At 43.5% G+C, this 21349-nt stretch overlaps 1 protein-coding gene across 6 annotated transcripts in view; it reads left to right on the forward strand.

The window, feature by feature from the left end:
• The window catches only part of Mtr (5-methyltetrahydrofolate-homocysteine methyltransferase), an 84840-nt gene that overhangs the window by 27849 nt on the left and 35642 nt on the right, over positions 1–21349 (forward strand). For 5 of the 6 annotated variants that reach the window (XM_039096105.2, XM_039096107.2, XM_039096108.2 and 2 more), the window contains 9 exons: positions 1–95; positions 1443–1543; positions 3171–3232; positions 5049–5116; positions 7478–7557; positions 9121–9233; positions 11003–11143; positions 14599–14784; positions 19382–19561. In XM_039096105.2, the coding sequence (XP_038952033.1) occupies positions 1–95; positions 1443–1543; positions 3171–3232; positions 5049–5116; positions 7478–7557; positions 9121–9233; positions 11003–11143; positions 14599–14784; positions 19382–19561 (1026 nt within the window). Of the gene's footprint in view, positions 96–1442; positions 1544–3170; positions 3233–5048; positions 5117–7477; positions 7558–9120; positions 9234–11002; positions 11144–14598; positions 14785–19381; positions 19562–21349 lie in introns of those variants that run through there. The other variant, XM_063276770.1, reaches the window with a different exon arrangement.

Raw genomic sequence — 21349 nt, forward strand, 5'->3', positions numbered from 1 at the left:
ATTTCTGGGACCATTGTTGATAAAAGTGGACGGACTCTTTCTGGCCAGACAGGAGAGGCTTTTGTCACCAGCGTGTCTCATTCAGACCCCCTGTGGTGAGTGACCCTTTCTTGTGCCATTTCCAGGGTGACTGGATTTCCTCTAGTCTGTCAGACTTGACTCTAAGGGCTTCAAGCCACTGTCATGTCGACCTCAGGAGAGCAGCTCCCGTACCTTTTGGGCAGTAAAATGTTTGCCTGTGAGTCTGAAGGTGCTTATAGCTCAAGACCATGCTTGGTCTGGGCAGTGCATTAGGTTATTAACAGTTTATATTTTCAGAACAATGATTGTAGAATGTGGAATGTTAAAGGTCAGGTTTTTATTTTTAGTAGAAGGTTATATAGAAGTTAACAGTCATATAGGATAAGGGCTAACATATGAGAGACTGTTGTTTAATTCTTGACTGTTATCACAGACTCTTTGTTAACAAAGAACATTAGAGTTCTGTGTCATTAATTCACCATTTATTGAAATCCTGCTGTGTGTCCTTGAATACTGGGTAAGTGAAGTAGTCCTCATTGAGGAGAAACACTTCACCAAATAAGAGTGTAAGACATGTTCAGGGGGTAAAGGTGCTTGCTGCTAGGCTTGGTGACCTGAGTGGATCAGGAACTGTATGTGGAAGGAGAGAATCCATTCCTGCATGTCTTCCTCGGACTCCCAGATATGCATGTGTCCCTCTCATGTTCCCTCTTTCTAAATCCAGATGGTAAATTACATGGCGCTGTGTAAAGACACTGCAGGAAATCTGGCTCTGTGCAGTAGTGAGTCCTTGCTTGACTCAGCGACGACTCTTTGGGGACGGTAACATCTGAGCTATGTTGGAAGCTCAAGCCTCAGTTTGTAAGCAGGGAGGCAGGACAGAAGCATGTGTCAGAGTGACCTAAGGTCAGTATGAGAACTGAATAGTTGATGAAGAAGGCCCATATGTGATGTTTTCTTTGAGCATCTCATGGAACCTCAGGTTGGTTTCAAATTCGCTGGGCACTAAGTAGGCTTCCTGCCTCTACCTCCTAAGGGCTGGGATTACAGACATTGGCTATCAAGCCTGGACTTGGATTTAGCAGTCTTAGGGAATGTGAGGATTGGTTGAAAGTTGGCGATCAGAGAATCATGTTTGCTTTAGATCAGGTATAGGTTTATTTAAAAAGAAAAAAAAAGGGTGTAAAACAGAGTTTTCTATCTTCCCTCCTTGCCTCTACTTTTATCAGTTTTCCCTGTTAACATCTTGCCTTGGTGTGGTTCAGTACTAATCTACATTAGTATTAAGTATGGAATTACTTTTGTGCATTCTATGGATCTCTCCAAATATGTAGTGACATATATATGCCATTATAACTTTCATGCATAAATATTTTGAATGAAATGATGACAATTCTAATATCTGCTTATTGTTTTTCTAGCATTGGATTAAATTGTGCTCTGGGTGCAGCTGAAATGAGGCCTTTCATTGAAACAATTGGAAAATGTACAACAGCTTATGTCCTCTGTTACCCAAATGCAGGTGTGTTTAAGGTTCGGGTTGCACATGAAGAACTCTGTATTTTCAAGGCATGGTAAATGGGATGACAGATTTGATTTGAATAATTTGTGTTTTGGGAATATGTTTGTATGTCTGTGTACAAGCATATATGGGAGGGAGGGAATGGGAGACAGAGATGGGGTTGCTCAAGTGTATGTGTTTGAGACTCAACATGAATTTTAGGAAAAAAAAAAGAGTATTTGGGTATATATCGGTCTACTTAGACCTGAAAGAACAGTTTTGCACAAGTTGAAGTTTCAAAATAAGATGTAACTTCAGGGACTTAGTCTAGTTATGTCACTGATGAGTTTTGCTGTGTGAATGTAACCAGAGAAGCCAAAATAAAAAGGTCCCCTTTCCTGTTTCATTTTATTAGCAGAAAAGCTATGGGTAATGTTATGTTCTAAAGGCTAAGAATTCTAGTTAATGGCACATAAAAACTTCAAAGGTATTTGTAGATCTCAAACTATCCAGTAAATATTGATAATTTGGACTGGGCTTGCTGGATTTTCCAGGGAATGTTTTGAGCACTGTTCAGCTACTTAGAGCTAAAAGTAATTTTCTGTATTTTTTAATCCATATGTATTCATTAAAAAAATTTAAACAATTTTATTAGTATCTGTATACATAATCAGTATGTGTGAGTGCAATGACATGTGTGTCATGGAGTACGTAAGGAAGTCAGAGGATAACTTTCAGGAATTGGATCTCCTTCCCTCATGGGTTTTGAGACTTGAACTCAGGTCATCGGTTTATGCAGCAAATGCTTTTACTTGCTGAGACCTCTCACCAGCCTCAAATCGATATGTGTAAAAATGCCTAATACGTGTCTGAGAGATGTTTTGGTGGTTAAAAGCGCTTGTTCTTTCAGAGGACCTGAGTTCAGTACCCAGCACCCACATGTTGGCTCACAACCATCTAAACTCCAGTTCTAGGCAGTTCAACACCTCTTCTGACTCCAGTGGGCACCGGGCACACAGGTGGAACACAGGCATGAATCCGAACAAAATATTCAGGCACAATAAATAAACCTTAAACACGCATAATATATTCTATTTTCCTTTAGTAATTAAGGGCAGAGCATGAATCCAACAGGAAACTTCATAGAGTATAATGTATAAGGTTATACTAAGGAGAGAAACATTTGCTTTAGATACAAAGAGTCACAGCAGTAGGTAAAAGTTACACATGGGAGATAGTTCGGATACTATGACACCTTCTTATGCCCGAAACCCGATTGAAATGCTTGCCTGATTTCAAAGGAGACTTGTTTGTAATTGCATCGCATGTCAAATATTCGTTAGTTCAAAGGCTGTGGGAGTGTGTACAGGGTGATTTCCACACACACAGCTTTATAAAAAGAATGAATTATCTTGTAAGGAGCTTGGAGGTGGAGACTGAGGCGTCTGTGTCATATGGAACTAAACTTGTTTAATAGGCAAAAGCAAAGTAAATGTTCTCCAGATTTTATTTTGCTATACTATTTCTGATGTAGAAATACTGTGTTATTTACTTCTGCAAGCAATTATCATTTTACTGTCAATATAGGACTTTATAATTTTAAAGCACTTGTTAGGAGAGTTTTGAGTAATGGTTGATGTTCTTTCAGGTCTTCCCAATACCTTTGGTGATTATGATGAAACACCAGCCATGATGGCCATGCACCTGAAGGTCAGGAATCCTTTCCTTTCAGTTTTGAGGAGACAGATAGTTATTATGTTGTTTGAATTAATAAACTAATTAACTAACTTTGCAGTCTGGCTTGTCTTGCCTAGGCTGCTCTTATAGAATAATAAGAATTGGCCATTCTTATGCCTTAACCTCCAGAATAGTTGAGATTATGCAGGCATGTGCCACCATGCCTGACGGAAGATGGACTTTAGACAGCATATTTAGAAGCAGAATTGTCCCTCAAGATCTAATCTATAAATAGCAAAGTAAGGTTTAGTTACTCTGAGATAAGGTCGTGGAAGCATAAGGAGGGTCTTAGCTATCTGCTTACTTATTGATTGGCAGTAGTAGCTGTTGGGACATTCCCAGTGAGGTCTGCTCCAAGCTAAATGAGATGAGACTCTCCTCTACAGTGTCACTTCTGCAACCCTACCAAATGATGACCTCCTCTCTCATTCACTTCAAACTGGTGCATGGACTAACTGTCCATGCAGCTGCCTGTTGTTACCTACAAGTCCTCCTTCTCATGACTGTACTTGCTGGTTTTGACTCAGGGGACTGTTGTGAACTGTGACTGAGGAGACTGTTGTGAGCTGTGACTGATTCAGGAGACTGCTGTGAGCTGTGACTGACTCAGGAGACTGTTGTGAGCTGTGACTGACTCAGGAGACTGTTGTGAGCTGTGACTGACTCAGGAGACTGTTGTGAGCTGTGACTGACTCAGGAGACTGTTGTGAGCTGTGACTGACTCAGGAGACTGTTGTGAGCTGTGACTGATTCAGGAGACTGTTGTGAGCTGTGACTGATTCAGGAGACTGTTGTGAGCTGTGACTGACTCAGGAGACTGTTGTGAGCTGTGACTGATTCAGGAGACTGTTGTGAGCTGTGACTGACTCAGGAGACTGTTGTGAGCCGCCGTTGCTTAGCTCATGCATGTCTCATGCTGGCTCTGTTTTCCTTTATCTTTTTGAATTTTTAGCTCCTGGCTCTGATGTTTTCTCCTAGGCTGTTTCTGAGTCAGTTCCTAGGATTTCAGGATTCATTTTGTTTGTTTGTGTCTATCGAGAGGGGTTTTTCTGCAGACTGTACTTGAGCTCGTGATTCTTCTGCCTCAGACTCCTGAGTACTGAGATGATAATTTGAATTATCTTAGTAAATAATCTTGGTACTCTGCTGTCTTAGCCCCTTCATTGGCCTCCGGTTACTGCAGATCCTGCTGATCAGCATGGCGCCTTACCCCACGTGTTTGATGGAGCACTTAAAACATGGCTAATGTGACGGGGGACTTTCTCTTTCTTTCTTTCTTTCTTTCTTTCTTTCTTTCTTTCTTTTTTTTTTTTTAATGTTTTTGGGGTTTAGATATGGTTTCTCTGTGTAGCCCTGGCTTTCCTGGAACTTGCTGTATGACCAGGGTGGCCCACCTGCATGTTGGAATTAAAGGTGTTTGCCACCACCACCTGCCATTTTTTATCTTAAAAAACTTAAAATTAAATGGAAAACTGACACTCATGTTATTTGAAAATGCTTTGTCCATTTCATATTCATTCTGCCTAGCATATGGGTAGAAAACTTTCATTTCTTTATACAGGAAGATAAGATTTCCACTGTGTTTCAGACAGCAATGAAAGGTTTCCTAGTATCTGAACTACTTCTTAGTGTATCTTTTACTAGGGCTTATGTCATTTTTGTATCTAAAGTAAATATGTTTATCACTCTTAAGTATGATCATAGTTATTCAGTAAATGCAGAAAGCACATGCTCTTGCGTTGAGTTTTGGTGAGTTAGAATTCAGACGGACTTGCTCTTCCTAATGCAGGACTTTGCCGTGGACGGCTTGGTGAATGTAGTTGGTGGATGCTGTGGTTCAACGCCTGATCACATCAGGTAATGGGGTAATGGTTACTTTTTTTTTTTGCTTTAAAATTTTGTTTGGTTTTATTTATTGATTGTTTTTAATGATATTTTTATTAACTTTTGGAGAGTTTCACATGTATATAATTTTGATGATAATTACTTTGTACTCCGTCTTTTCTGTGCCTCTGAGGCAGGGTCTTGCTATGTAGCTCCTACTGGCCTGGTCCTCATTGTGTATAGCCCATGCTGGCCTCCTGCATCCTGCTGACTTAGCTTCTCAAATTCTGGGATTATGTGTGCCCTTTAATGTTTCGTGTGTGTGTGTGTGTGTGTGTGTGTGTGTGTGTGTGTGTGTGTGTGTGTGTGTGTAGTGAAAATAACAGTGTTGCTATGGGGACATTTATCCTTATACTTTATGGATCTCAGAGAGATTAGAATCAGTCAGAGGAGGATGTAGTTTAGGACTCTGCCTTTTTCTCTAGAGTAGACAGTGATTGGACTTTTAGCCAGCCCTCCCTATCCTGTGTTTGCACACATAATCCATTATCTCAATTGAATTACCAAAAACCTTTTATTTCCTGCTTTTGTTTACTTGAAAAATTTTTCGTTGGAACTTCCTGTGTAGACCAGGCTGGCTTGGAACTCACAGAGATCTGAGAGCCTCTGCCTTCCAAGTGCTGGTATTAAAGTGAGTGCCTCCATACACCTGGCTTCTGTGAGATTCTTAATAACTATAAGGTTATTGTGTATTTGTCTTTTTGGTGCTGTTACTTGCACCCAGGGGTTTTGTATATACTCAGCATCTACTCTCATACATTATGCCTACATCTCCGTTTTTATACATCTTTTAACAACGTTTTATTGGTTCTTTGTGGATTTCACATCATGCATCCCAGTCCCACTTATCTTCTCCCCTGGTACTTGTCCTCCACCCTTGCCCCTCCATGTGGAAGCTGTAGTGCAGCACAGTGTATCCCATAGGACACCCTTTTGTCCACTCTTCATTGCTTGCAAATGCTCATTGCAGTCACTCATGGGTCTATGAAGCCCCTGGCTACACCATCAATACTGGAACCTCACTGGGACCAGATAGCCTATTGTCGTCCTGTGTTGTAGAGATCCTGTATGTAGTTTTGAGTCTGTAGGTCCAGCCCTTTCATACACTCAAGCAGTTGTTCATCAATGGGATAGAGGTTGGGATGGGCTAATTCAAAGCCCTGGATCTGGGCCTGAGAAGTATCAGAGCTGGTCAGCCTGTTCTCCAGGTCTTATACCCCCAAGGGGTGTGCGGGGAGGTCTATAAGCAACCCCACCCTCCACTCACTGCAATCTGGGTCAGCTCTACCCTCTGTCCAGGTTAAGTACAGGGCCCGCTCTCCTGAGTGTTCAAGCCAGTGAGGGACATGGCTAGTTCTCCCACTTTCATGGCCCAGGGCCAGCTCTGCTGTGCTGCCCAGGTGAGGTGCTACTCTCCTGAGTGCTGCAGGTGAGGAGCAGGGACAGCTGCCCTGCTCTCATAACCCCAAGGGCTGGGTCTCTTGCTCACTACAGTAGGCGAGAGGGCAGAAGGGCATGGACGGGGAGAAATGCAGCCGCACCTGCAGTGTCGCTAGGTTACGTCTTTTATGTTATAGTTGAAGGATCGTATCTTCGGATCACAGATTAACTTTTCATTTTTTAGATCACTTCCTCTTGAAAAGAAGTTGTTCTAGCTTGTGTATTTGTGTGTTGATATCTATACTTGTGTATTTAACTCCTGCTTTTACTTAGTCATCCACATTCTGATTTGGGGGCAGTAGAGTGAGCAGTACCTACAGTTCCTGATAAACAGAAGCTAGATTTTTATGACTTATCAAAGACACGATTCATTAGAGTTGACAGTGTTACAGAGACTGGATAACTGAAACAGATTTTGAGGAGAGGAGCAATTGTATTTGTACCTTCCCTGCTGCGTGTCTACTGTAGCTAAAACAAAGGCATAGGACCCAATCTCCACACTCCACCCCACACACCCTCTCTAGTATTTCTCAGAGCTACAGACTTCTTTTTGAAGTTGTTGAACTGTTGCTTAGGTTGGTAGCAAAGACCATGCTCTGTGTGTGGATTTGTAAAGACTGTTGTGGGCTGGAGGAATGGAGGCTTGCAGTTGGCATTGCGCAGACCTCACAGAGCTCCGGGCTCTGGTAGTACAGGCAGCGCAGTCAGCAATGGTGAGCTTTGTGTTGCTGAGACGGCTGACGGATGGATGTCTCTGCTGCTGTACACTTAAGTAGGCATATCGTTATGTGCATGGATATAGTGATGCAGAATTAATGTCATAGCTGGAAACTAGCTTAATTAGATTTATGCTACTGTGAATTAATGAATATGGTATTTTCTCTTTTAATTTAGGGAAATTGCAGAAGCTGTGAAAAATTGTAAGCCAAGAGTTCCCCCTGATAGTGTTTTTGAAGGACATATGTTACTGTCTGGTAAGTCATGAGGATGTAGTTGTTAGGGTGAATTTAATGTGCTTATTCTAAGTGGATAGTGATATTTATGCCAGGAAGCTTATGGGGTCAAAGAATGCTTAGTTTTCTTGACACTTAGGTACATTTTTACTAAAGAACTCTTTTTTTTCTAGAGATGGGGTAGAAAGATTAATTTTGGGGTAAAAAATGGCCTCAAACTCCCAGAGATCCACCTGCCTCTGCCTCTGCCTCCTGAGTGTTAAAGGTGTGTATTACCATGCCTAGCTGTTTTGAATTTTTTCCTGAAATGGTGGTATATTAAGACAGTCTCACTGTATAGCCAGGGGTCACCTCAAACTAGCAATCCTCCTGTCTCCACTCTTTGAGTGTTAGGATCACAAGTATGTGCCACCATGTCCTCTCTGAGGGATACTTTCATTAATCTTAGTGGAGATGGTAAACAAGAGGAGTACTGCGGCTTTATCTGACATGTCATTCCTGCTGGATCAGAAGCACTTTGTAGAAGCTCTCAGATCACACAAACACCCTCAACATTTAGTGGTGGTCCTCTCTATTTGCCTGGTAGACAAACCTGCAGATTCTGTGAAAGGTCAAGGGCACAAGGCTCATTGGCACTGAGAAAAGTCAGCAGCTGACACTGTAGAAAGCCATTGCTTCCTGAGTCTGTGAACAAACGGCCTGGAATATCTGTATAAAAACCCAGTCTGTATTCATAATCTTCCTCCTGCTCATGCTGGTTTCTTTATATAATGCTTTGGCAACCGACTTAAGGGCTGTTTTCTTTTTTTAGTGACAGCTCTGATAGATGATGCTAATTTTGTGCTTCATTTTTATGATAATTAAGGCAGAGACACTTGGCTGATTGGTAAGCTGAAAAGTTGTCTGGGCAGTTGTCTCAAGATCCTACTCCTACAAGGCCTTGTGTCCCCAGATCTGCCCGTGGCTATTTGGAGAGACTATTTCTTATAAAACTTTTAAAATAAAGGCAGTGTGAGAACCTTTTCAGTGACACCTCACAGTCCTTTTGTTGCTTTTTTACCTGAGTGTAATGCATCTACATGTATTATCTGGTACTTGCCTTGAATTAGCCTGTGCCGGGGGAGATGCTCTTACTCCTTAGCTTTCAGACGTTGCAGGTAGCATAAGCAGGGTTTCCAGACAGAGCAGTAGCTGCACATACGAACTCAAGCAGTTAGGGCAGCATGACAAGACCTGCTCAAGCTCGATCCTCTTTTGACTAGAAGTTTCTTCGTGGCTCTCACCCCAGGCCTTTGGTTATGCAAGGACAATGATGACTTTCTTCATTTTCAGAGGTCGTATGGTTCAGCCCACTAGGGGTAGTTGTAGCACAGAGCTCTGGACTGTTTCTTCCTTTGGAGATCTGTTGTAAGCACAGTTGCAACAAGTAGTCCCTTTCGTGTTCTGAAAAGGAGAGACTGAGCCTGTTTCCCTGTTAGCTCTCCTGCCCCATCTGCTCAGGTGGACTTTTTTTGCTGAAAATATTTTGTTTCATGTCATCCATGTACATTTTCAAGGATTTCTCAAAATGTTTCTCCTTTTAAGGTCTAGAGCCCTTCAGGATTGGACCATACACTAACTTTGTTAACATTGGAGAGCGCTGTAACGTGGCAGGATCCAAGAAATTTGCTAAGCTCATCATGGCAGGAAACTATGAGGTGAGCATCCTGCTGAGGGTCCTGGACATTGACATACCTCTGGGTGACTGCATATCAGCAGAGTGAGGTGTTCTGGCTGCTGCTAGTGCAGGGCTGTAGAATATGTGAGGGTGCTGATGGCATCTGGTAGGAGGTGAGGCTCCTGGAAGACTTGAAGCTGCTGCTGTTGCTACTGCTCAGAAAGCATTACATTTGGGGCGTGGAGGGAGGTGACTCGGAGGGATCCAGCTTCTAGTCTTTCATTGTTAAGTAAGTTTGGATATTTGCAACACTTTCCATTTTGGCCTCCCTGAAACAGTTTGTTTTACAGAACTGTTCTACAGAAAGTGAAAGCTCCTTGACCTTTTAAAAGATTATGTATTATGTATATGAGCATTTTGCTTGTGTGCATGTGTGTGCACCAGAAGAAGGCATTGGATCCCCAGGAGATGGAGTTACATGTGGTCTGGGGAACTGAACCTGGGACCTCTATAAGAACTGCTCAGTATTTTAACTGCTCCTCCCAAGGAGAATTTTTACTCATCTGACTACATCACATACTTACTGATGAAGATATTGCTGATCCTCTTAGCCGTAGGTTAAACCAAAACAAACAGACCCTTGCCTTGAGAACTCTGAATGTTTAAGCTTTGTAATACTGAAGATGAATCAAATTTAATCCACACAGTGCATGCCCAAGATATCTGGATAGAGTTTACTTTTCTACAAATAGGAAATTAAAAACGGAGGAAAATGGATGAGGTTTTAGGTTGTTTCTATTTGTTTTACTGTGACATAATTTTATTTTATTTTTAAGAAACTGGGGCATAGTGATACATATTTTTCATCTCAGCACTTGGAAGGCATAGGCAGGTAGATTTCTCTGAAATCAGGCTGGCCTTGTCTACATAGTGAGACCCTGTCTCAAAAAGTTTTTTCTTTTAATTAACTTACTGTGTGTGTGTGTGTGTGTGTGTGTGTGTGTGTGTGTGTGTGTGTGTGTGTGTGTTTTGTACTTTTGTGCAGCTGCATGCATGTGGAGGTCAAGGGACAACTTGCAAGAGTTGATTCTCTTCCTACACGTTTATGCTTTGGGAATCAAACTCAGGTTGTCAGGTTTGGATTCAAGCGCCTTCACCAGAATCATCTCATTGTTCTTTTAATGATGTTCTTTAAATTTCAGGATCTGAATAGATTTAGTTTTTTTAAAATATACTTATTTTGTGAGCTTATTGTGAGTGTGTGTGTGTGCGCGCGCGCAGAAAAGGGCATTGAACTCCTTAGAGCAGGAGTTAGAGGCATTCTGTGGGCTTGTTTCATGTGTCCTGAGGTACAACCTTAGATCCTCATGGTTGTGCATTAAATGCCCTTATTCCTTGGACCATCTTTCTAGCCTATGGATTTAGCCTCACCTCTGCCCAAGAAAGGGTCTTATAACTTCTAGCTGACCTGGTGCAACTCACTATGTAGACCAAGCCGGCCTTGAACTCACAGTGATCTGTCTGCCTTGTCCTCCCAAGTGTTATAATTAGCCTCATTTTTGGAATTGCTAATTACCGTTTCTTGGCATCCCCTAGAGTTGACTTTTTTAGTGCAGGTGTTGGTTGCCTCGTGGAAGGAAGCTGCTTTGGTGGGCTTCAAGCAGTGAGATGATGTATGGAAGGGTTGCAGAAGGACACAGGCCCAGTTGGAGCCAGTGTGTTTGTTTCAGTAACAAAGGACCTCCGGGGAAGGGAGGAATTACTCTGCTTAGACATCTCCTAACCATGCTTCTCCCTTTCTTCCTCCAGGAAGCCCTGAGCGTTGCCAAAGTGCAGGTGGAAATGGGAGCTCAGGTGCTGGATATCAACATGGATGACGGCATGCTGGATGGTCCCAGTGCGATGACCAAATTTTGCAACTTCATTGCTTCGGAGCCTGACATTGCCAAGGTTGTACAAGGGTTACAGTCATTAAGAGTGTTTCCCTGGCTTGCCGTTGTTCATTTAGCTTGTCTGTCCTACCTCAGAGGGATGCACTTAGCTATTGCTGCTACACTGATTCTATTCCCACCAGGGGAAATGGAGCTCAGTTAGAGCTTCCTTACCGCAAAAGACACCTTGTTAGGGTATCAGACTAAGACAGGGATGTGTAATGCTTCAATCAAGGTATCGTGTCTTTGTTTATACTCGTGAAAGTTAGGGATCATTGATTAAAAGCATGTGCTGTTTCTGTGGAGGACCTGAGTTAAATTCCCTGTACTTACTTCTGCAAGCTCACAACTGCCTATTAACACCAGCTCCAGGGGATCCAACCTCTCTGCCCCCTAGCCCCATTTGAGTATACAGACCCCCAGACAGACACAGACATACACACATATGCACAAAAGTTTGCTTGTTTGTTTTTGAGACAGGGTCTTACTATGTAGTCCTGGCTGGCCTTGAATTCACAAATATCCATTAAAAAAATGCTAAAAAAAGTGAAAGTCTTTCTGCATTTGTCTTTTAGTATGTTTTAGAGGGTTCCAGCTAAACCTCATTTCATTTTTGGGTCATTAAATGAATCTCTGTGTGTTCTGGTTCTCAACTTGGGTCATGAGGCTTCATCTGTAATGCCCACTACTAGCCCACTGTGTGTGTGGTGTATGTCGCTGTGTGTGTGTGTGTGTGTGTGTGTGTGTGTGTGTGTGTCTGTGTGTGTGTGTCTGTGTGTCTGTGTGTGTGTGTCTGTGTGTGTTGGTGTTAGTTTTTAAGATGGCTGTCTGCTGTAGTACACATGACTGGTGTTGGTGTTGGTTTTGAGATGGGTGTCTACTCTAGTACACATGACTGGTGTTGGTGTTGGTGTTGGTTTTGAGATGGATGTCTACTCTAGTACACATGACTGGTGTTGGTGTTGGTGTTGGTTTTAAGATGGGTGTCTGCTGTAGTACACATGACTGGTGTTGGTGTTGGTTTTGGTTTTGAGATGGGTGTCTACTCTAGTACACATGACTGGTGTTGGTGTTGGTGTTGGTTTTAAGATGGGTGTCTGCTGTAGTACACATGACTGGTGTTGGTGTTGGTGTTGGTTTTGAGATGGGTGTCTACTCTAGTACACATGACTGGTGTTGGTGTTGGTGTTGGTTTTAAGATGGGTGTCTGCTGTAGTACACATGACTGGTGTTGGTGTTGGTGTTGGTGTTGGTTTTGAGATGGGTGTCTACTCTAGTACACATGACTGGTGTTGGTGTTGGTGTTGGTTTTAAGATGGGTGTCTGCTGTAGTACACATGACTGGTGTTGGTGTTGGTGTTGGTGTTGGTTTTGAGATGGGTGTCTACTCTAGTACACATGACTGGTGTTGGTGTTGGTGTTGGTTTTAAGATGGGTGTCTGCTGTAGTACACATGACTGGTGTTGGTGTTGGTTTTGGTTTAAGATGGGTGTCTGCTGTAGTACACATGACTGGTGTTGGTGTTGGTTTTGGTTTAAGATGGGTGTCTGCTGTAGTACACATGACTGGCTTCAAACTCATTATGTAGCCAAAGTTGACCTTGAATCCCTGCTGCATCTACCCGGACTTTTAAGAGTTTTTTGCTTGCTTTTTGTTTTAAAGAAACTTTCTAGAGTTTCATATCTTTAGGTTTAGGTGTCATTTAGAAACAAATTAGGCCTAGCAAGAGCTTAAGAGAAGCCTGTAGTAAGCACCCAATTATATTTACCCGTCTTCCATTTGTGTACTAAAACTTACTAAAAGCTCTTCCACTTTCCTGGAAGAAGCCCTTTGAGACTGTGAGGTTCAGAGTTTGTCTGAATCAGAGCTCGAGTGGGTGGGTGGGTGGAGGCTGTTGATGAACTGCCTTGGGAAGAAGCCTGCCTCACTGTAGAGCTAAGCACCCTGACGAGGAAGGTGCTGACTCCTTCCTCATCTCTGAAGTGAGATGATCAGACCTGAGGTACTCAATTCGTGGCTTGTGGTGGTGAGTGTCTTATTAACCGTGTGTCCTGGCTTGTTAGTGCTCTGATTGCTGCACCCACTGACCTTCCTTTCCTGGTTTGTATTTACTATTAAACTTCCTGGGGGACACACTTTAGCCATTAGGATAGAATGAAAAAGGGCTGCTAAGCAGAGAGGCTAAGGAAGATCACAGCTGAAGACCAGCGTGGGTTACATCGTGGGACTCCCCCCCCCCCCCCCAAGACCCTGCCTCTAAAAACCCAAAATATGAGTAGTTCATCTTTAGCAGTAGAGTTAAAACCCCAAACTATTTGCAAGCTCTTCCAGACACTGGCCTGGTTATTAATGCCACTGTGTTTGACCCTTTCCAGGAAAGCTCTTTATTGCTAGTGTTCTAAGGAAAAGCAAAATTGGTAGAGGTTTTCTGTTTTGTTTTTTGTTTTTGTTTTTGAAATGGTGTCTTATATCCTACCCTGACCTAGAAATCAGTATGTAGTTGAGGAAAGCCTTGAACCTCTTATTCTCCCGCCTCCATCTTCTATTGCTAGGATTATAGATTTGTGCCACCAGTTTATAAACTGAGGACCTCTGCGAGAACTCCACCAGTCATGCTATTTCCCTAACCACACCCCCTCCCCTTTAAAACAGTTTAATAGTCATGTGTGCGTTTATGGTACTGGGAAACAAAGCCAGGGCCTCACAGGCCAGACACTGTTGCTGAGGCAGACCTACCCTCACCTCCTTGTTCTTTTTGTTGTGCCGTATTCTAGCCTCTCTTGCCCTCTTGTGATTACTCGTTTAATCATTATCTTGGTGAGCATGGTGAAGCCAAGGACCGTGTGCCTTAAATGGAGGGAGTCAGGTACTGATGGACTGCCCTACGTTACAGTCCTGAGTCAGTTCTCTGACAGGCCTATTTCTTTGGAGCAGTGAGTAGCTCCTTTCACAAGTCTTGGAGCAGAGGCTGGATTAGACCATGGTCTCTCATGTGTTTGTCCTAGTTGTTTGTTTTAGTTTTACTATTATTTTGGAGGGAAGAGGATTAGATCTGATTTTCTTTTCTAATAACTTTTTTTTCTGCTCAGGAATTTATTTTTATAAAGAGAAGATTTAATTTGAGTAACTTGACCAGAGGGTCGTTCCCAAAGGCCAAGAGATTCTACCTTAATATGAGTCAGGGTAGAGTTCTTGAAACTAGAGAAGGTGTTTGCCTTAGGGTTGTGTACTTGGAAGTGTAAACTAGGCACAAGCCTTTTGAATTCCCTGTCTGTCCATGCACATAGTCTCCTGTAAGCTGATCTTAATTTAAATATTTGAACTTCAAGCTTAAGTACGTATATTAAAATCCTACTTCTAACACCCTAAATTTGTTTATTGTTCCCCTGAAGAAAAAATAGAATGTTTTTGGAACCCCTCAAAGGGGACTTGTGGTGATTTGTGAGCCATGATCTTCCTGTCTTCCTGCCGCAGGTGCCCCTGTGCATTGACTCTTCCAATTTTGCTGTGATCGAGGCGGGGTTGAAGTGCTGCCAAGGGAAGTGCATAGTCAACAGCATCAGCCTGAAGGAGGGGGAGGAGGACTTCCTGGAGAAGGCCAGGAAGATTAAGAAGTTTGGAGCTGCTGTGGTGGTTATGGCTTTTGATGAGGAAGGACAGGTAAGTGATTTCTTTTGGGCTGGCACTGTTGTGTCACCCAGGTGAGAAAGCAGTGAGAAAAAACCCAGGTCTGAAATAGCTAATGTGTATACACATAAACATGTACGTATGTTTGTCTTTGCGTATAAATTTACATACACATACATGTTATATTTCTGGAAATTTGATTCTTTACATCAATAGAGAACCTCCCTCTCTTTTTTTTTCCAATAGGAAATGGTTGAATTATTCACTAAGTTCCTGGACAGACAGCTGGTTATGCATTTGGAAGAAATAGAGTCCTGACCATTCATTTCATGCCACTGTAGTAGAATACCACTACCTTAGTTACTATCCTGTTGTTAGGACAACGCACCTTGACCAAAGCAACTTAAAAAAAATTCCTTAAGGCTCATGGTTGCAGAGGATTAGAGTCCATGTTCATCATGGTAAGGAGCATGGTGCCAGGCAGGCAGGCAGGCAGGCAGGCAGGCAGGCAGGCAGGCAGGCAGGCAGGCAGGCAGGCAGGCAGGCAGGGTTCTGGAGCAGTAGCTGAGAGCTTACTTCTGATCCACAACTAAAGGGAGGGAAGGTCTGTGTGAGAGAGCACACAAACTGGGAAAGCCCTCACCCAACACCTCCTCCAATAAGGCCACACCTCTTAATCATTCCCTAGAAGTTCTTCAGTGTCTGGACATTAACATTACCAATGGCTCCTGAATTGCTGGAGCCAGTCTCAAGACCATGATTCAGCGGGTCTCAGGTACTATTACTAAGAATAAATAAGCAAAAGTCCCTTATAGCAGAGAACCCTGCCTGACTGAGGCATCCTTCATCTCATTCTGCTGAGCTTCGAGTGGGTCTGTGAAATCCCTGAGGGTATCTGAGGCTTACCAGCCTGTGTGTTTCACAGTGCCCAAAACGATGCCTAGTAGGACCTGCTCCCTACAGAGGCCTCTACTAGGCCTCAGTCTGAGGTCTGTTTCTTTTACTTGGTGGCCAGAATCTAGCTACCGTTCTTGGGGTAGAAGATACCATAAGAATAATATGACAAGGGCTTACCTAGGTTGTAGAGCGGTCCTAGTGTAGCTGTTTTAGCCCTGAAAGCTCCTATCCTAGGAGCATGTCCATGATGTCTTTGGTATGGAACAGTACCCCAGTCTATACATTGCATACTCTGTGCCCAGTTGGCTCAGATAAACATTACCAGAGTGTGCTGTCTTTATTTGCCAATCAAGTGAGGTTACTGAAGAGGTCTTCAGGAGACTCAGTGTTCCCATCCAACAGTGGGGTCCTCCCACCATGCAAGGCTCCTAGAGACTAGAGTATGTATTTTTAAGAACATCTTTTTGTACATTGAGAGTCTACCCTTGTCATTGTTACGCATTCTTATGGAGTGACAGTAAGCCCAGTAATGTGCCCTTACCTGTCCTGTCCTGTCCATACTGTACTTTTTTCTGCACACAAAGCTTGGAACTTAGGAACAGGAAGAAGTTAACAGTATCTGTCATGCCAGTTTTTCTCACTTGCACAGGGTGCTTTACAGCCATTGCTGGTGTACCCAGCTTGTCAGTGTCACCAGTCCTGTGCTCAGGAGCCACTGAGTAAAATAAGGGCCCTGCGTCAGGTGTGGCAGTTCCTTTGTTGCCAGCACTTTAGGGGCACAGACAGGGAGATTTCTGAGAGTTCTAGGGTAGCACGGCAAGTTTCAAGTCATCCAGGACCACAGAATGAGACCCTGTCCCAAAATAAATAAGTGTAAAAAGGATCGAGTGAACATATATTTGTAGATGTTACACAAAAATGCTCCTATCCCAGGTGGGATGGAGCAGGATGGTTGAAGGTGTGAGGTTTCTTCACAGTCTCAGATTGGCATGAAATTGAAAACTTAACAATATTACTTTCTGGGTCTTCCATTTATCATTTTTGGACTGCAGGTGACAGTAGGTAATTAGTTCCATGAAACGTAAAAGGACTAAGAAAGGACTACTGGTTTTTCTTCTGCCCATGCTCAGAACACACTGTGTTAGCAATATTCAGAAATTCGGAATGCAGTTTGAAGGGTATGCTGTTTGGAGGTTTGATCCGAAGTCAGCTTTCTTGACAAAATTGATAAACACTGAGTAAAAGTAGCACTCACCACTCACTCACCCACTCACTCACCCACTCACTCACCCACTCACTCATCACTCACTCACCCACTCACTCACTCACCCACTCACTCATCACTCACCCACTCACTCACCCACTCACTCATCACTCACTCACTCACCCACTCACTCACCCACCCACTCACTCATCACTCACCCACTCACTCACCCACTCACTCATCACTCACTCACCCACTCACTCACCCACTCACCCACTCACTCACTCACCCACCCACTCACCCACTCACTCACTCACTCACCCACTCACTCATCACTCACTCACTCACCCACTCACTCACCCACTCACTCACCCACTCACTCATCACTCACCCACTCACTCACTCACCCACTCACCACTCACTCACTCATCACTCACTCACTCACCCTCTCACTCATCACTCACCCACTCACTCACTCACCCACCCACTCACTCATCACTCACTCACTCACCCACCCACTCACTCACGCACTCACCCACCCACTCACCCACTCACTCACCCACCCACTCACTCACTCACTCACCCACTCACTCACCCACCCACTCACTCACCCACTCACTCACTCACCCACTCACTCACCCACTCACTCACCCACCCACTCACTCACTCACCCACTCACCCACTCACTCACCCACCCACTCACCCACTCACCTACTCACTCACTCACTCACCCACTCACTCACCCACTCACTCACTCACTCACCCACTCACCCACCCGCCCACCCACCCGCTCACTCATCCGCTCACTCGCCCGCTCACTCGCTCACTCACCCGCTCACTCACCCACTCACCCACCCAGTCACCCACCCACCCACCCACTCACTCACTCACCCACTCACTCACCCACTCACCCACCCACTCACCCACCCACTCACTCACTCACCCACTCACCCACCCACTCACTCACCCACCCACCCACCCAGTCACTCACCCACCCACTCACTCACCCACTCACTCACCACTCACTCACCCACCCACTCACTCACCCGCTCACTCACCCACTCACTCACTCACTCACCCACCCACTCACTCACCCGCTCACTCACCCACTCACTCACTCACTCACCCACCCACCCAGTCACCCACCCACTCACTCACTCACCCACTCACTCACCCACTCACCCACCCACCCACTGACTCATCCCTTCAACATGGTATGGAACACACAGTCTATGGGGATCCAGTGAGATTGACATTCTAGTTAGTGGAGATAATAGTAGAGAATAAAATAACCAAGAACAGTAAGTTGCCAAGCTAATGTCTCTGGAAAGAGATGCCCCAAGGGAAGGAGAAAGGGGAAGGGTGGAGGTGTGCTGATTTGAAGGAAGTGATTAAGGCAGATCTGAAGGGACAGTTGATTCCAAACTTGTTAGCTGTGAAATACAGTTAGGCCTTGTATCGTCCGGGTAGGGCGGCACAGGATGGAAAAGCTCTGAGACTGCAACAGCATGGCAGGTTTTAGGAACGTCGTAGGAGAAGTGAGGGCAAAGGGTGGAGCCGTGGTGGAGGTAGAGGCCCTGGCTAAGTATGACAGGCTGAGGAGCAGGGCGGTGAGCCTTGCTGGAATCTGCGGTTTGCTTTTTTTCAGGGTTCTTTGAGTGGGGAGGAGGAGGATAATTTGTAGGGTTTTGTTTGTTTTTAGGATTTTATTTATTTTATATGTATGAATGTTGCCTGCATGTATGTATGTACATGATTGGCAGGCAGTGTCCATAGATCAGAAGAAGAGTCAGTGGTGAGCCTCCTCATAGGTGATGGGAACCAAACTTGGGTCTTGACTGTTAAGGCATCTTTCTAGCTTTGCTTTTGTTTTGAGACAGGATCTCATTATGTAGTCCAGGCTGACCTTGAACTCAAGAAATTCACTTGTCTCTGCTTTCCTGGGTGCTGAGCCCAGAACTGATTTGTAGTTGCAACTTGAGACATGTGGTAACAAGCATACAGGTGTGGGGAATAAATGCATGTCATTCAGTCCGCCTTGCAGGGAGACCCAAGACAGCAACAGTGGTGTTCGAGAGTAGTCGGCACATTGCGGGCAGGTCAGGAGAGGTGGCGCACTTCGAGGACTCTTTCCCAGTGTAGCCCACAGAGGCCTGGCACTCATGCATGTAAACCAGAGTTCTGCCTCTCCATCCCGTGTGCTAGAATTACATGTCTGATACTCAGCTGCTTATTTTTTTAATCTGTCTTTAGAGTTTAATTGTTAATCACTTCTGTCTTTAGAAAGCCAATTTGTTAGTATCACATATAAATGAAATTTTTACATAAGGAGTAAAATTATTATATTGAAAATATAAAATCTTTAACTGATTCTGTTCTGAGATAAGTTGAACACTTAAAAGTTTGATACTTGCTTTTAGAAGAAATTCAGTCATTGAGATTTGAGTGGTTTTGACAAGTGACATATGCCATTTTCATAGATAACACTTTGCTTTTCTATTGTAAATCACATTTCTGCTTATTTCTCAGGCAACAGAAACAGATGTTAAAGTCAGTGTGTGCACTAGAGCCTACCATCTACTTGTGGAAAAAGTGGGCTTCAATCCAAATGATATCATCTTTGACCCCAACATCCTTACCATTGGAACTGGAATGGAAGAACATAACTTGTATGCTATCAATTTTATTCATGCAACGAGAGTCATTAAGGTAAGTCTGGGTATTTACTGTCTTTACCAATGATAGAGCTCAGATCTGTCAACTTGAGTTAGTGCATGCTTACAACTCACAATACTGATTTGCTCAGAATAGTAACATTTCCTGTCCTTAGCAAATCGTTTTCTTTTCTTTCTTTTTTTTTTTTCTCTCTCTCTTTTTTTTTTTTTTTTTTCTTTTTTTCGGAGCTGGGGACCGAACCCAGGACCTTGTGCTTGCTAGGTAAGCGCTCTACCACTGAGCTAAATCCCCAACCCCAGCAAATCATTTTCTAGAATGTAGGGACTGAATCTTTTATAGAATGCTCTTGTAACACACACGAGAATGTATAAAACATATAGTCTCTACAGGAGATAAGTACTTATGAACCATATAGTAGCTTCACTTTTCTGAAGTGGCCTGAGGCTTCTGTCCCATAGATCCCTCCTTTTCTAAGGAAAATTTCAATTTTCAATTTCATGAAGTAACTCATTCTGATATCTGTTTCTGAGATTTTTTTTTGGTAATTTTATTACTTATATACATGTTCAGTTTATATTATTATCCATTGCTTTTTGTGTTTGCCAGTGCATGTTCTAAATTCTAGTTTTTACCTGAGTCAGTGCCCACACTGCTTTTGTAGTTGGCTGTGGACATGGCCTGTGCAGGCTTGCCTCACATGTCAGATGAGGACAACCTTAGAGACAGTCAGCTCCTACGCTGTAAGCAGGCGTCTTGTTAGTCCCGTTCAGTGCCCTTTCATATTGTTCTGCCTTTGGTTTGTGGTTTCCATTTTTGAAAATGCTCTCTGGTCCCGATGGTAGTGCTTTTTGTGTTCACAAGTACAGGACAGCTGTGGTGTGCCCGTGGACAAAATGCTGTTGGTTACGCCTTATTCAGACATAAGTCACAGGGCTGCTCGCCATGGATTCAGTGTTAATATTCAAGATGCACATCAAATAAAGTTTTTAAAGTGTGTTTATTTGTATTTATGTATATGTATGTGTACCTGGTTGAGCTTTCATGTATTACGTATGTGTTCCAAGTGCCAAAGGAAGCAAAAGAGTGTTGGATTCCCTGGAACTACATTAGAGGTTATTGTGAGCTACTGGACATGGGTCCTCTTGTCTCTTTACCAGAGCACCGTGCACTCTTAACTACTCTACCATCTCCATCCCATAGGACGCTCCATCCCATAGGACGCAAACACAAAATAAGGTTGTATGTTGATGACTAGCGCTGCCAGCTGCGATGTCAGGAACAGGCCCTCAGAGTTCTAATTTAGTCTGCCAAGGAGTCTCAAAAATCAGCTCTATGCCCACACAGCATGAATTGGCCTCTGAGTTTGATGTTATTCAAGTCATAAAATGCTATTCGACCTCTTTTTGTTTTGGATGGAGGATCTCACTACATAGCCTAGAATGGTTTAAACTTACGCACCTCTTGCCCAACCCCCTTTCCAGTGCCACCAAGCCCATATCAGCCTCATTTTAAGTTTCATCTGTGTTGCTGGTTTTTATCAGCGTGTAATACGCTCCTGTTTCCCTGAATCACAACTAGCCAGTCTACTGTTGGTAACTGGTGTGTAGAACAGTTGTGTTGCGAGCATTCTTGTATTAGGTCAGCACAAAGTTAATTGCAGTTACAGACAGGGAATTTAATCACAGCTAGGTCAAACAGATCTTCATTAATCGGACTAGGAATCAGTATAATCAACTTGGTTTTGCCAATGAGAAATAATTTTTTATTTTTAGCATTAAGAAATAAGTGTTTTGAGGCTGGCCAGATGCTTCAGTGGGTAAA

This window comes from Rattus norvegicus, chromosome 17 (assembly GCF_036323735.1).
Source record: "Rattus norvegicus strain BN/NHsdMcwi chromosome 17, GRCr8, whole genome shotgun sequence".
Classification (NCBI taxonomy): domain Eukaryota; kingdom Metazoa; phylum Chordata; class Mammalia; order Rodentia; family Muridae; genus Rattus; species Rattus norvegicus.